The sequence below is a fragment of the Nyctereutes procyonoides genome, unplaced genomic scaffold (genome assembly GCF_905146905.1).
Source record: "Nyctereutes procyonoides isolate TBG_1078 unplaced genomic scaffold, NYPRO_anot_genome, whole genome shotgun sequence".
Taxonomy (NCBI): domain Eukaryota; kingdom Metazoa; phylum Chordata; class Mammalia; order Carnivora; family Canidae; genus Nyctereutes; species Nyctereutes procyonoides.
In genome coordinates, this window is record NW_026575035.1 from 13149058 (window position 1) to 13165072 (window position 16015).

Sequence of the window (16015 nt, forward strand, 5' to 3'; positions counted from 1 at the left end):
ACATCCATACTATACTGATAGTTAGATGCTCATGTATATAAGGGTAGTAGAGTGATTGGGAACTTTGTTTCTAATTCAAATCTTGGTCCACTATATGCCCTTGAACAAATTAACCTTTTGGTGCCCTATTTTTCTCATTTATAAAGTAGATGAAAATAATAGTACCTATCTCATAGGATTAAGACGAATGCATGTGAAACACCTAGAAGGGCCCAGTAGTGTAATAACAATTTAATGGCACTATCTTAATATTACAGTATTTTTATTGCCTGTATAATTGTTCTTTTCTTTTAAACTAGTCTCAAAATGTGAATACTTCCATATTAGGGTTTTAATGAAATACTATGAGCATTGAAATACATCTTTTTTGCTTGCATTGAATTACAGTATATTAAGAAACAACGTCTGTCATAGGCTATGCACATCTTTACAGCTTCTGCTTAGTATTGCTTTCCAAAAAGATACCAGTTTCAGTACTAACATCAAGGAATTATTCAAACTTTGTTTGCAGGATTTAGAAACACTTTGCTACTTTAGTAGTCATAAAATGGCATTTCAATTTTAATTTATACTTTTTATGAACATATTTATTCACGTGCTTATTATTTCCCTTTGTTTATTCATTGTATACTGATTATATTTGAGCATAATGATGTATTACTATTCTAGAGACTGGGATTCTAGCAACAAATGCAACAGACAAAAATCTATTTATGGGAATGATAGACATGGCTCTATTAAAAGTATAGTCTCTCAGGTACTATATTAAGCCAGCAAAAGTTTTTCAAACTACCTAAGCAAATCTTGGGAGTATTTGGCCTTTGTTGGAGAATAAGTTGGTATAGCCTTTTTCAAACTACCTAAGCAAATCTTGGGAGTATTTGGCCTTTGTTGGAGAATAAGTTGGTATAGCCATGGGAAGGATGAACATGGTGCACTTTACTGCTCATTTATTTAATAATAATGAAGCAATTTAGCAGTTTAAAGATTTAGAGTAAGAAAGTAAATTAGTACATATTTTTAAAACCATTTTTATAGGGGCACCTGGGTGGCTGAGTTGGAATGGCATGTAACTCTTGATCTCGGGCTTGTGAGTTTGAGCCCCACATTGGGTGTAGAGATTAAGAAAATTAATTAAAGGGGCACCTGGGTGGCTCAGTGGTTGAGTGTCTGCCTTCAGCTCAGGTCGTGATCCCAGGGTCCCAGGACTGAGTCCCACATTGGGCTCCCCACGGGAAGCCTGCTTCTCCCTCTGCCTATGTCTCTGCCTCTATGTCTCCCATGAATAAATAAATACAATCTTTAAAAAAATTAATTAAAAAAGAAAATATTTAAAAAATCATTTTTATAACTAAAAATTGGAATATATTTGTCATGGACTAGAAAGTCTTACATGAGTTTTTAAAAGATAAAACAGCTTTTAGAGAAATTCCCAATACTAGTCCCCAGTCTGTATTCCCTTGGTATTTAATCCCCTATACCTCAGTGGAAAAACTTGAGAAGTTTTAACAGACTATTCAAAACCAACTCTCAGGGATTGAGAAATGTGATAATGAGAACATCCCTTTGAGTGTTTTCAGTTTTTGGTAATTACAAATAAAGCCACCATAAATATTTGTTTTCCAAAGTGTCTGTCCTATTTGCATTTCTATCACCAATGCATGAAAGTTGTATTTGTTCAGCATCTTCACCTTTACCAACACTTGTATGTTTAGCCATTTTTGTCTCCCTCATTCTAGTAGCTGTGTGGTAGTATCTCACTGTGGTTTTGATTTGCATTTCTCTAATGATTAATGATGTGGAGCATCTTTTCATGTGGCTTATTTGCCATTTGTATATCTTTTTTGGTGAAGTGTCTGCCCTTTCTTTTGCCCATTTTTTCCATTGCTCCCCTCCCCCATAATTGTTTTGAGAATTCTTTATAATATTCTGAATAAAAACTTTTTAAAATGTATACTTCGCTATAAAAAAAAACCCAACAGTCAATTACATTCGAGTGTGTATTCAAATGACTGTGAACCACTTTCATTGCTCACCGTTTTTTTTTTTAAATAAGTGATTTGAGTGATTTTGGAATGCGACCTTTCTGAGGAATTACATTTTTATCTAACTTTAAAATTAGGGGTAGTTTACTGTCAAAATCTAAAATACCTGCCTTCGAGTTCTAAAAAAGCATTCTGTACAAAAAGCCTAATTTATAGCAGAAACTCTATTTCCTGTTAGAATATAAATAAGCTGAGTAACGAATGACCCAGGAGTAAATCAGAAATCAGTTTTCAAATGACATTCCTTTCTTAATTAGGTTAAAAAAAAAAAGTGAACGAGCAACACAATAAGGAATGATATAAAAAGGTAAGTTTTACCGTCCCAGGGCCCATACCTTGAGAAAAAGGAACTATAAAAAGGCGTTTTAAGTTTTGAAGTAGTGCTTGCAAGCTCCTCTTCAATTCACATTCGCACCTGCATCTGATTTGCAAAAATTGATGCGTTAACATTTCAAAATAGCAAAATGTAAGTTTGTTATAATAACATGTGGTTTAGTGCTCTATGCAGTAGAGCATGTTACCTTGCAAATTTGGATCCTTTACCATTTCTAGTTGTTACTGTAATCTACTTTAATGTGATTTGATCCGAACAGTTCCTAGTTTTTAGACTTGAAACCTCTGGAGCAGCTTCCACTGCTGGCAACTCCTTCCGTGCAATTCTCCCCTCCTCCTGTCTCTCGAGTGAAGGAAGGTCACCTTCTGCGGTGGACTGCCACACACTCACTGACTTATCCAGGCACAATTCCCGGTCCGCTCCCGTCTTTCTGCACTGTTCTCCCGGATCAGGGTTCCCTCATCGCGCATCAAGGATCCCCCCTGGACCGAGCGAGCTAAGGGGTTAAGCACTGCGACGACCGCACGCAGACCTGGCTTATTTCCTTTTTCTGTGTCAAGCACGACTCCAGCTAAAAACTTTTCTTCATCTGTCACTCCTGCTCATCCTTGATATTCGGCTTCCTGCCACAGTCTTCGCTACTCCAGGAACTATGATGTCTGGGCAAAAAACAGCTCACATTTTTTGCTTAAGCAGTAACGGCCGCGCAAATTTTATGGTTAGATTCGTCTCGAGTCCGAAGACCGCGCCTCCTAACTAACGAGGCGGGATACGCACGAGGAGTTAGGAGTGGAGGAGCTGAGGCTGAAAGAAGGCTGCGAGGGAGGACTGCCTGGCGGGGACGCCCAACCCCCAGGGACTGGGTCCGCGCACCCCGCGAAGTTTGCGCTCGCCGCAGCTTCCGGACCGTCTCCAGGCGAGCGCCGGAACTCGCTTTCCCAGCACGCCCCGCGCGGTGCGGCGCTCGGCGCGCTCCGGGTCCTGTCACGGCGAGACCCGCGGGCCCGCCCTGCGGCCCCACCCCCTGACTCCCAGCTCCTTCCCCGACTCCCGCGAGTTCCAGTCCCGACTTCCAGCTCCCCGGCCCCGCCCCCAGTCGCGCGCGCTCTCCCCGCCCCGCCCCCGTCCCCCCGCGTGCGGCCGCTACAGCCAATGAGGTTCGGGGCCGCGTGCGCAGATTCAAACGGCGGCTCTTGAGGGAGGCTGGGCGCGAGATTCGGCGGTGCGGACAAAACCCTGCAGGAGGCTGCGAGCCCTGCAGAGCTGCTCGCTGCGGGGTGAGGGCGGGGGTCGGCGCCCGCCGCGGAGCTGAGCTGGGACGGCTGTGTAGAGGCTGAGAGGCGGCGGGAGGGGCCGGCGGAGGGCGGGAGCGCGCCTGCTGACATGTTGGGGGCGTCCCTGACCGGGCCGGGCCGGGGCTAGGAGCGGCGCTGCGGGCCGGGGGCGGGTCACGGTCCGCCCCTCCGACCCTCCGACCCTCCGTCCCTCCGTCCTGCCCTGCCGGGGACGTGCGTTCCACTCTCGGTCGCCGCGGACAGGGGGCGAGGAAAGCGGCTGGAGGGTCGGGGACGAGGAGCATTCGCTTGAGGCTGGAGGCTGAGCTGCGTCCCCGCCCAGCCCGCGCCTATGCGGTACTTGAAGGATGGCGAAGAGGTCGCGCAGGTGGGTGACATCCCTTTCACTCAGGCCTGTTGGCACAGTCTCGGCTCAGATTCTTTCCCCCTTCCCAGTGCTTCCCCGTTAGGCCGTCGCCAACTGGGGCAGAGATGTTCCTTCCCGTGCCCCGCAGGCGCTCCGGCCCGGCCAGCCCGATCGGAGCCGTGACGTGTGGAGAGTTGGGGACCACTGTGCTTAAGGCGCAGAAAGTGAGTAATGCCCGGATTGCTCTTTTTGAGTTGATTCTCCTCACAGCGCACGTCCAGACCTCAGTCTCTCACAGCCACTTCTTGGTCGGGGTTTCTTGCCAGGTAAGTCTGTGCGCTTTCAGGGAGGACCCTCCGCGTGTAAAAGTGCTGATGTGCAGCCCGGACGGCACGAAAATGCCGTTCGGGGAGACTCCTCTCTTCTGAATTACTCCATCAGTTAAAGTAGGAACTCTGTGATAAACCTGCACTGGGACCCCTCTGCCATCTTTGCTACCTTGACAGGTATGGAAAAATCCTCTGGGCAATAGCTGAGGAGAGAGGGACCTTTTTGATGTTTTCTGTAATTAGCATTCCCATGTTCTTAGCTTTATTCATGTATTTTTAATATCTTCTTCTGGGAAGATGCCACACTGTTACTACCAGTGGCTTGATCTTAAAACAATGTTTGATTCACTGAATATTTTTCGTGCCCATGTTTGGCTCTGTCTGTAACTAAGTGTTGGCCCAGAGAGGTAGGGCATATTTTTTTTTTTTTGTTGGAGAACTTGCTAGGAGGAATTTACTCATCTAATTTTTATTTATATGTTACTATAGTAGCTACATATAAATGGTGTGTAGTAACCACTTAGATGACAAAAACAACAACAACAACAACAAAGGTGTCTTTTGTCAGTAGTATTAAATAAACCTGAGAAGATGTTTGGCAGGATTTCCAAATGTTTTTGTTTATCTAGGTCCACAGCCTTAAAGTCCTAACTAGAGATGTATTTCCTAAGTTGAGATTTAGTACTAGGATTCATTCAGTGTAGGGATTTGTTAAAAGTTGGCAATAACTACAGATAATATTTGTTGCTATATTTATTAAGCATCCACTGTACATAAGGTATTTTTGCAGGAATCAGCATAAAATAATTAAATCCTTTTTAGGCTTATTTTGTGGCAACTACAGAGTAGGTCAGACTCTTGAGGTGGAACAAATATATACATACACTCATATAAACCCACCTGTCCTAGAAAAAGATTTTCATATTGTCACTAGTGATATATTGGATTAGATAATTCTTTGTAGTGAGGGGCTGCCCTATGCTTTGTAGTATGTTTGACAGCATCCCTGGCCTCTGTCCAGTAGATGCCAGTAACACCCTGTTTCTCCAAGTTGTGATGATCAAATGTCTCCATATGCTACCAAATGTGTGTCAAGTGGGGGGCAAAATCACCCAGGTGAGAATCACTACTCTAATTAACTTCTTAATCTTCAGAAAAGATAGATCTCCTGTAATTATAATTACTGAGGTACTGGTTTAGGCCTTTTCTTTTGGATTTTTAAATATATGAAATTTTTAAAATAAAATAACCTCATTAAGCAAGGTAACAAAGTGGCTATGTCAACTCAAAAACAGAAATTTGTTTATGTTCATTGTGTGGCATCATCTGCCTATCAGTATTGATGTTAATCCTTTCTGAAAGAGTGTCTTAGCTAATACTATCATCATCATTTAGTTATGGTTAGACACTGATGCTTGAATGTCCTGCAGTTGATTTTATCTGTTCATTTCATAGTTTTTGTATGCTTCGTAATAATAGACTAAGAAAGGAGAAGTGATTTAATGACTAATTTGCCTGTGTAAGTTATTTTCTTTTATTGTGAGCTTTGAAAGTTAAACGTTAATTGTGCTGTTCATTTTTGTTCCATGTCAGCTGTATGTATTGAAATGTATTATAGAGTGATTTAAAAAGTCATAAGGCTGGAGTAATTAGATGCAGTGGGATGAAGCTATGCTTCTTATGGGGAGTTTAGAGGTAGAGGATGTGGTGAGAAATTATCTCCAAATGGTGTATATCTTAGAGTCTTCATATTTGAATGTGTTTTATGTTCTAAATTATATATTTTTTTGTATATGAAAATACATTTTATCTTAAAAGATAAAAGAATGTGAGATGTTTTGAAGGCGAAATTATTGGTCTCTTGCCTCTTGGCTAAATATCTTAGTAATAAATAGGAACCTAATTTATAGTTGAATGAGAAAGGAAATAATTTAGTCAATTTAAGATCTCTACTATACAACTACTTAAGTATTTGAGTGAAAACTCTACTTTGCAATATAAAAGTTTTACATAAGACTATGGGCATAAATCCTTTAATATGCCTTTTTCTGTATGATATGAAAAAAAAGGTTAAAAAAAAAAACTGTTACCTTAGGATGAAAGAACTGGAGGATGTTGGCTCTTTTGATTTTTGTTTAAGATAGGTGTAGTATCTCTGATCTAGATTTACATAAAGGAAAAGGCTCATTTTGTATTGTGACTTTAAATAGTTTTAGATCCCATTGGGGGTTATAATGATATAATTTACAGGCAATACCAAAATTGGTATATGTTATTAGCATGTACTTGATTTTTAAGCATATTTATGTATTGAGTAATTAATTTTAGTTTTTAAAAGCCAGATCTACCCTTAAAAATAAACTATAAAAATGTCATTTAGAAGCTAGAAGACCTGTTTAAGTAATAACATTCAGGTATTTACACTTGATGACCTGTGACTGCACTAAATTGGAAAGGTAAATGCCAGCCTTTACATTGGAAAATACTCTTCAGTGGATTATCTGTGTGTGAGAAGCAATTTTACTATGTTGTTTCCAACAAAATGGGTGAAAGAATACTGAAAATGAGAACTGATTTTTAAATTTTTTTTGAGAACTGATTTTTAATCAGCTTTGTCATTAACTAGTGCTGTTGTTTTGGGAAAGCAAGTAAACTCTATGTCCCAGTTTTTAAGTGTGTTAATCTAGGGGTTTGGACTTTATGGTCTGTAGGGTAACTTCTAGTTTTAATATATATTCTATTTTGAACCCTTTTATAATCATCTTTGTTTATTTAAAAACATACACACTAATTCAAAAAAATAGAAAAGTTCAGTCATCACTTTTGTTTATAAGTAGGTAGGTAGAATTCCCTTCAGTGTTAATTTCAGTTTTGCTATTAATAATGCTTAAATGAAGTCAAATTTGCCCTACAGTAATGATGCTAGTTTGCAGTCCAGGTTTGGAAATAAAATATTCAAGTATGCAGTACATAATATTAACCACCGGGTGGCCTGATTTCACTTTATTAAATCAACCGTAAATTTTCATACCTTGAATTCGATTGGACTTAAAAAAGTGCAGAATTACCCTGTCAAGACAGTTTAAAATAAACTTGGAATTTTGGATTTTGATAAAAACTTCAGATTTGATGCAGTTTGTAACTTAAATTATGATCAAGTTGAAGTGATTTTATTAGAGCAAATTTTATAGAACTATTGATAATTCTTTAATTTTGAGCCAGTGATTCTTTTCAAATAAAAGTAAGTTTTAAATTCTCAAATTCTTCCTTTTGATACCTCAGTTTACTCTTATTTTAGGTGGAATAATTAGTATCCTTTAAAATTGAACTTCTCCCTAAATGTTTTATCTTAATATTTCAAATATGAATAGCTTGTGTATTATTTCACCGGTTAAGTTATGGCTTACTCATTAGCTTACACCCAGTGTAAAGTTTCTTTTAACCATGTTCCTGGCCTAATGAGTCCTATTATTTGTCTCTGTGTACACGTGCTTCATTTTGCTGTTTCATAATCACCCTAATCATTTTGTTCATTCATAATCTAAAAGAACCCTTTTTATTTGAATGTAGTGCTTAGCTTATATTAGACAATTAAAGAATAAAATTTTCTTTGACTTGAAAAATAAAACTGGCAGAGTAATTCTGGTAACCAAGTCCTGGATGAAGATTCAGAAACCAAATTCCTTTTCTATTTTTGCTTTGTGGCTAGCAAAATAATTTCACCTATTTTTTGCTGTCTTTTAGATTAGTCATCCTAGGCTAAAAATGACTTATTTGTTTATGTAGTAAGGAGTTGATCTTACTTAGTTATTATGTCTTATCATTATTGATTGCTACAGTATAAAAATGCTAAAAGATGATATTAAAAGGCAGAAAATAGAACAGATTTGTTTTGATGGTGTCTGACCATTATTAAGCAATGGTCAAAGTACAGTATTGGTGAATTATCTGTGGGGTTTTTATCCCTTTTCTTTTTTCTTTTTTTTTTTTTTTTGGCAAATTGTAGATATTCTCAGGCATCTTTCTGTTATAGCTAGTGATATTGATAATTTTCTAGGATCCTACTCGGTCACATTTATTTAAAAGTTACATCATTCTTTCAACAATTGCTTAACTAATATAGAAATAATTTATGCTAAAACTAAGAAGTAGCTAGGTGGATACACTCCAGGAAAGTCCCAGTGGTAGAGATGATTCTAAGAATTCTACTTTAATCTTCCCTCGCATTCACCCACTCAAAAAACCCAGCTTCCTGAACATTGACTGAGCTGTATAACTCTCCGAAACTGATGACCATGCTGATGCAAAACAGAGAATGAAACCTCATGTAGAAATAGAAATTTCTCACAAATCAAGCATGTGGTTAAAAAATAAGGCCAAATTTTAAAGTTTAATAAGTTTTTAGGAAAATTACTTCCTGGAAATTAGTCTTTTGATCAAAGTAATATCTTTGGACTCATATCCTTAATATAAAATATTTTTATAAGAACCTACAGTGAATTTTGTACAGATTAGATGTGATATATTTTTTGAACACTCAAGATTTATATAGGGAAGTCCCCAAATTAAACATTGTTTTGATCTAGAAATAACCTAATTTTTTAAAAGTAGTCTCAGATATGCTGTTGTGAAAGCTGTTGCGATCTAAGGGGAGGGACGAAGAGGGGAACCTGTGAAAAGCACAACTGAGGGCTGTTTGGGATGGCAGGAAGTGGTAATGTCGCTGGGGACAGTTCTAGGAAAAGTTAGGCAGTATTAATAGACTCCCCAAAGAACCCCTTCTGTACTGAATATTTTGTTTGTTTCAGCAGGTTATGCTTCTTAAAATTCTACCACTTGGAGGTGCATTTGGATTTTGAAAGTCCCTTTTTAATAAATGGGAATGCCTTTCCTCTTCTCCTAGTGGTATTTTCATTCGTTAAAAAAAAAAAAAAGTTTTCTCTCTCATATCCACTTGAGATCAGCTGTATTGAGGGAGATGGAAGTTTTCATTGGGTTGGAAGGGAGTGAGGCAGTTTGGAATACCGAGTACTTGGAGGAGGTAAGAGAGCAAGGAAGACCGTTGATTACTCATTATTTTACAAGTATTACAGGTACTGTGCTTGATGCTGAGAGGTGAATGTATCAGATATGATCTTTGCGCTCCTGAACTTGATATTTGATTGGGAAGGTTGGCATGTAAGATGAATGTTAAAAAGGAAGGGTAGATGCTATGAGTTCATACAGATTGGATAGAAAGTCTCAATATGGTGTTTTTTTTTTTTCTGATTTGGTAGCCTTAGAATTGTATTAAGTCATTGGATCCTGAACTGCCTTCATTTTAAGTACTTAATCTTGGCTAATCAGGTGATATTTCTGATAGCTGAAGATGGCAGCAAATAACAGGTAATGTTTACTTAAACTTGTGTCCTTATTTTCATATTACTTTAACAAAACAAGCATAAGAGTGGCAGATTATTGTTACAAATAAACAGTGGCTTTAGGGAGAGAGCACTGGAATGTTGAAATGCATTGAACTGAAGCAGATAAGTAGCTATATAGGTAGGGGAGTTGGGGATCATGGTGTCTTGCTTGGTCAGATAGGAAGAATTTTGGTCCTGGGAGCGGCAGGGGGGCGGGGAGGTGAGGGGTTTGGGGGGCTGGGCAGTGCCTGGCTGGCTCAGTTGGTAGAATATGTGACTCTTGATCTCAGGGTCACGAGTTCAATCCCCACATTGGACATGGAGCCTTCTTAAAAGAAAAGAAAAGTGGGACGTCTGGGTGGCTCAGTGGTTGAGCATCTGCCTTTGGCTCAGGTTGTGATCCCAGCATCCTGGGATCGAGTTCTGCATCAGGCTCCCTTCCCTGGAGCCTGCTTCTCCCTCTGCCTATGTCTCTGCTTCTCTGTGTGTCTCATGAATAAATAAATAAAATCTTTAAGAAAAAAAAAAGAATTTTGGTCCTATAGAATCGACAAATCAAGGGAAATCAGAAGTTCCTGCAAAGGATCTATAGACAGTATATATATTAAATATAGGCCTTGATTTTTCAGTTTTGTAAGAATTACACTGTATGTAGATATTAGGAACTACCCACATGTTCTTAAATGTATTAAAGTTAAATCCAACTTTAGCTGTTTGAAATCAGTGAATTTTTGGAAAGAGTTGAATCTAGTAAAGTAGAAATAATCTTGAATATTGTTGGGCAGTGCAAATCCAGTGTACATAGTACTAATAGTGAGCTACCTTTCTGTGTCATATGCTATATGAGGTGTTTTATGTGTTCTTTTTAATTTTATCCTTAAAGAAGGTGAGATTATCCTCATTTCACAAACAGGTAAACCTAAAGCCCTAAGAGGTTAATATGTCCACAGATGCAAATTAAGTAGTTAAGTTATATCTAGAAACTTGTTCTGATTTCAAAATCTACGTCAGATTTGTCTTTGATCTCTTCCAGCTTCTTGATATCTGCTTCCCTTTTTTCTAGTATGTGGTAGTATACTGGTTAAATAGTGAATTTTGGAGTTCAGCCATGCTACATTTAGCATGACTCTGGGTAAGAAGTCACTTTTCTATGTCAAAGTGTCCCTATTCTGTAAAGTGGGAATAATAAAATTTCCTCTTGGGGATGTTGTGGGGTTTTAAGACAGAAATTTCATAGACTGCCTAATGTCTGGTACTTAGAAAGTTTAAATAAATATTAGCTCTTATTATTTTCAGATGTTCATCACTCTATTCAATCTTCTCAAAATCCTCTAATTGTTTATCATAAAGACCTGCCCTCTTTTCTGGGGCATGTCCTTCATGTCCTCATGGCTTTATTTTCTGTATGCTGGTGATTGCTAAAACTGTTTGTCTATCCTAGGCCTCATACCTGAGCAGAGGATCCATGTGCCCAGTTCCCTTCCTAGATCTGCTCTCCCCAATAGGATAGCCATTCCCCATATGTTGCTATTGAGCTCTTGAAATGTGGATAGTCTTTATAGCATTGTACTCTTAACTATAAAATGCACACTAGATTTTGAAGACTTTAGTCAGAAGAAAGGAATGTAAACTAGTTCATGATTATATTGAGTAGGTGTTGAAGTGGTAATTTTTAAAAATATTTTGGTTTGAATAATATAACAACATTTTTTTTACCTGTTTCTATTTTCAAAATATGGCTACTAGGAAATTACATGTGTGGCTGTGTTATATTTCTATTTGACGGTGCTGTTCTAGATATATTCACTTGTATATTTCCCAAGTGCCTAGCCCCATTCTCTTCTCCCTCTCAAAATTCTGTTTTTCCTTCATCGCAGTGGATAGCTTTGTTTATGCTCCCAAAGTCAGAAGTTTTGGAGGCATCCTTGATTCCTTGTAAAATTCTTTTGTTTCCACCTTTTTAACATCTCTGTTTCACATGCTTTTTTCCGTTGCTGCTGTTATTGCCTTAGTTGATTTATTCTTCTGTGGTTTCTTGATTTTTGTTATATTTAAATCTCTTCTACTCAAGGATATAAAAAGATGGAATTCTGTCCTTTTTTAAAAAAATAGTATTATTATGATTTCAGTTTTAAAAATGTGAGATACTTGCTTCACCTGAAGTTTTTTAAAGTAGAATTCAAGTTTTATTTTTAAAAATAGCTACCCTGTGTCTTACCATTATTGAAAAGTCCATCTTTACCCCTTTGATTTGATGTGTTACTGTTACAATTTACCAAATTCCCTTTTGGGTTTGTTTCTTTCCTGGATATTCTATTCTTTTTCATTGACCTGTGTATCTTTTCATGTGCCAGTACTAATCTGTTTTATTTGTTGTTTCTCTACAGTGTGTTTTCATATTAGGTAGTGCTAATTGTTTATTTTTCCATATAAACTATATAGATTCAACATGTTTAAGTTCCTCTGAAAATCTAATGGTATTTTTATTCATTAAATTTATGAATTAGGGGCGCCTGGGTGGCTCAGTCAGTTAAGTATCTGACTCTTGATCTCAGCTCAAGTCTTGATCCCATGGTCATGAGTTTGAGCCCACACACCCAGTGTGGAGCCTACTTAAAAAAAATTTAAAAATACATTTATTAATTTAGGAGGATGGACATCTGTTTTCCTATCCAGGAATGGGGTCTGAATGTTTTTTCCATTTGTTCAAGTCTAATATATCTCACAATAGTGTTTTGTTTTGTTTTAAGATTTTGTTTATTCATTAGACACAGAAAGAGACAGAGGGAGAGGGAGAAGCAGGCTCCCTGCGGGGAGCTGGATGTGGGACTTGATCCTGGGACCCCGGAATCACAACCTGAGCCAAAGGCAGATGCTCAAACCACTGAGCCACCCAGGCTCCCAACACAATTAGTGTGTCATTGCTTACTATACCTTGATCAAGTTATTTTTACATATTTTAATTTTGTTGTTTTTAGTAATGCTAATGAATCATTCCTTCCATTGTTTCATTTGACTGGATGTAACTATGTTTAGTATTTTACCCTTACTATTCTTAGGCTCCAATACTTTCTTACTTGGGTTATTGTAAAAGATTAGTAATTGATCTTCCTTTCTCCATTTCTCCACATTTCTGCCAATGATTTTTCTGAAACACGAGATATTTGTCTTTCCCTTACTTAAAGACCTTTAACTCTTTAGGATAAAGGTCAAATAAAGAATAAAAGTCAAACTCCTTAGCATGACATAGAGGTTATCACTTGACCCCTGGTGGCATCTCATTTTTCTGGTGTCAATAATAACTATAGCAATTTTCAGTTGTAGAACTCTAAATTTTTTTATATTTTGAATAATCTAATTGGATGTATGTCTGTTAGCCTGAGAGGCTTCTTCAGTCATACCTGTATACACAGATTCAAAGATTGAAATCACAAATTTACATAAAATTCTTGATTTCACAATTAAGGGGTATTTTTGTTTGTTTTTTAGTGAGGATGAGGATGATGACCTTCAGTATGCTGATCATGATTATGAAGTACCACAACAAAAAGGATTGAAGAAACTCTGGAACAGAGTAAAATGGACAAGAGATGAGGTAATTATATGATAAGGTTTACTAATTTCATACTTGTATTTACTTGTTAATAATATTTAATAAAGATATTAAAGATATTGAAAAGCAAAACATGAGAAAAGTTATTCATCAACTAAGGTGACATATTTTTCTTCCACCAGCGATGTGAATAGCGAAGGGATGTTGAGACTGATAGAAACAGTATAGTAAATGGGAGAGCTTGTATTATAGTGGTTTGTCCTTCTACAGATGGCCATCAGATATGACATGAAAGAATTAGAGAGTTATCTATAGTTAGGGATAGAGGAATAGGTGGGGGGAAAAGGCTTTCTAATTTTCATTCCTGCTTTAATAGGATGATAAGTTAAAGAAGTTGGTTGAACAACATGGAACTGATGATTGGACTCTAATTGCTAGTCATCTTCAAGTAAGTGAACTATTATCATATTTCTAACATAGATGATATAGGTCATTGGATTAAATTTACTGTTTTTCATAAATGTGTCTTCATTATTTTATTTTATTTTATTTTATTTTATTTTATTTTATTATTTTTTTATAAATTTTTTTCCTTCTTTTTTTTTTTTGAGATTTATTTATTTATTCATTCAGAGAGAGCAAGAGAGAGGCAGAGACACAGGCAGAGGGAGAAGCAGGCCCCTTGCAGGAAGCCCGATGTGGGACTCGATCCCAGGTCTCCAGGATCACACCCCAGGCTGCAGGCGGCACTAAACCGCTGCGCCACCAGGGCTGCCCAGTCTTCATTATTTTAGACTTGATTTCCTTTCTGAAAACATCTTGGTGGTTCTGATCTTTCTATAGTGGCCAAAGGTCAGAAAGTCTGATTTTCTAGTAATTAGTTTATATGTAAGCCTAAAAAGATTACTAATCTAAAATGAAAATGATACAAAGTTTGGGTAGGGCTTTATAAATAAATATTTACTGATAAATGTTTAAAGACATTTGAAAGAAGTTAAATACATTGAAGTCTTTTGGTAGCTGATCGATAAAATCAGAGAAAGATCTTTTGAAAAGTTTGTCATCTAATGTTTGCATTTTAAGGTGTTATTGATTTTTAAAAGAATTATACTTAATGGTTCATCATACTATTGACATACTGTTCATTAGTATGTAATTTTATAATTTACAAAGTATCTTCACATACATTCCTTTTGTTTCTTACTACGATAAAGGTAGTGAGGCAAAACATTCCTGTCTGAATTTCTGTTTTGACTACCGTGGGTTTCAGAAGCTAGGTTACCTATGTTCTAAGTTGTTATGATGTTTTTCAACATAACCTGAAAATTGAGACCAGATAATGGAAAAAGCATAAGTTTTGGAGTAAGTCTGAACTATATTCAAGTGTCAGGTCTACTAGCTGTTTGGTCTTAGAAAAATTACTTACCTTCTTTGATTTTCAGGTTCCTTATCTATAATATGTAAATAATGGTACTTGTTTTTGTAGTATTGTTGTGAAAATTAAACATATAGGATGTTTGGTGCATTTCCTAACATTTAGCAGGTGTTCAATAAGTGTAAGCTAAATTAGAAAAATTTATTTTAGCTTTATTAGTTTAACTTCAGTGGTACAGTAGCAAATGAAGGGAACAAAGAACTGGTACGAGGACGTACAGGAACTACCTGATTATTTTGAAGAAAATGATAGCCTTACAATGGATCAGCATTGATGTTTAGAAGCTATAAATGAAGAAACTCAGTTTAAATAAAAATAATTTGATTATTTTTAATAGCTGGCACAAAGACAGCTACTGGTAAACCACATTATCCATAATCCTGTATATGAATTCATATTTTTATAAACTCTGAATCACTCATGAAGTTAAGTGTTATATTATTATTATATATTATATGTAAGAGTTACTAGGCCATGAAGTGACTAAAGCTTCATTTGTTAGAGATTTTTGGAATTTGAGATGTTTCTACATAAAGTTTTCCTATCCTGGTAAATTCATTTACTTTTTAAGCTTCAACACTTAAATAATTTAACTGATAAGTAATGCACATCTTTCATATAGATGTATTTAGTTTTTTCTTGATAACTTGGACATTATCATTTATAAAAATCCTTCAAATACCATGCAGTGGTCTAGTAATATCTTTAGGGGTTTTTAAATTGTATAAAGTTAGAGTTAAGTACTGATGTACTATATGAATTCAGATTGCTATGCTGTTTGAGTTCATCTGTCTGCTTTGTTTAGTTTTGTTTACTCCCTTTTTTCCCTCAATCTTAGATAGATTTCTTTATGGCAGTATCTATGTTATAGCTTTGCATTTTGCTATGTTATGAGGCACACTGTAGAGATACATACTTATAAATTAAAATAATATATATAGTCTAAGCCCTGCCAAAGGTTTTAATTTAAATATGAATTAAGACACAGGCGTGTAAGATAAATACTACATTTTAAAGGGTTAAAAAAATTATTTAAGAGTAAGAGCACTCAGGGTTGTGGGGAGGGCCAGAGGGAGAAGGAGAAACAGACTCCTTGCTGAGCAGGGAGCCTCAGGACATGGGCTGATCCCTGGACTCAGATCATGACCTGAGCCAAAGGCAGCCTGACTGAGGAGCCATTCAGGCACCCCAATAAATACTACAGTTTAAAGAATGTTATTAAATGCATTATTCTTGAAGATTTTCTTTTGAGTTAGGCTGATTTGCTTTCTGGAAA

At 37.0% G+C, this 16015-nt stretch overlaps 1 protein-coding gene across 2 annotated transcripts in view; it reads left to right on the forward strand.

Annotated features, from left to right (window-relative positions):
• The first annotated feature begins 3773 nt into the window (after nucleotides 1–3773).
• Nucleotides 3774–16015, forward strand: part of MYBL1 (MYB proto-oncogene like 1) — a 37855-nt gene continuing 25613 nt past the window's right edge. Inside the window, exons 1-3 of one of the 2 annotated variants that reach the window (XM_055318448.1) lie at nucleotides 3774–4041; nucleotides 13241–13346; nucleotides 13681–13752. In XM_055318448.1, coding sequence (XP_055174423.1) covers nucleotides 4022–4041; nucleotides 13241–13346; nucleotides 13681–13752 — 198 coding nt within the window. In that variant the 5' untranslated portion in view covers nucleotides 3774–4021. The remainder of the gene's footprint in view (nucleotides 4042–13240; nucleotides 13347–13680; nucleotides 13753–16015) is intronic. The other variant, XM_055318447.1, reaches the window with a different exon arrangement.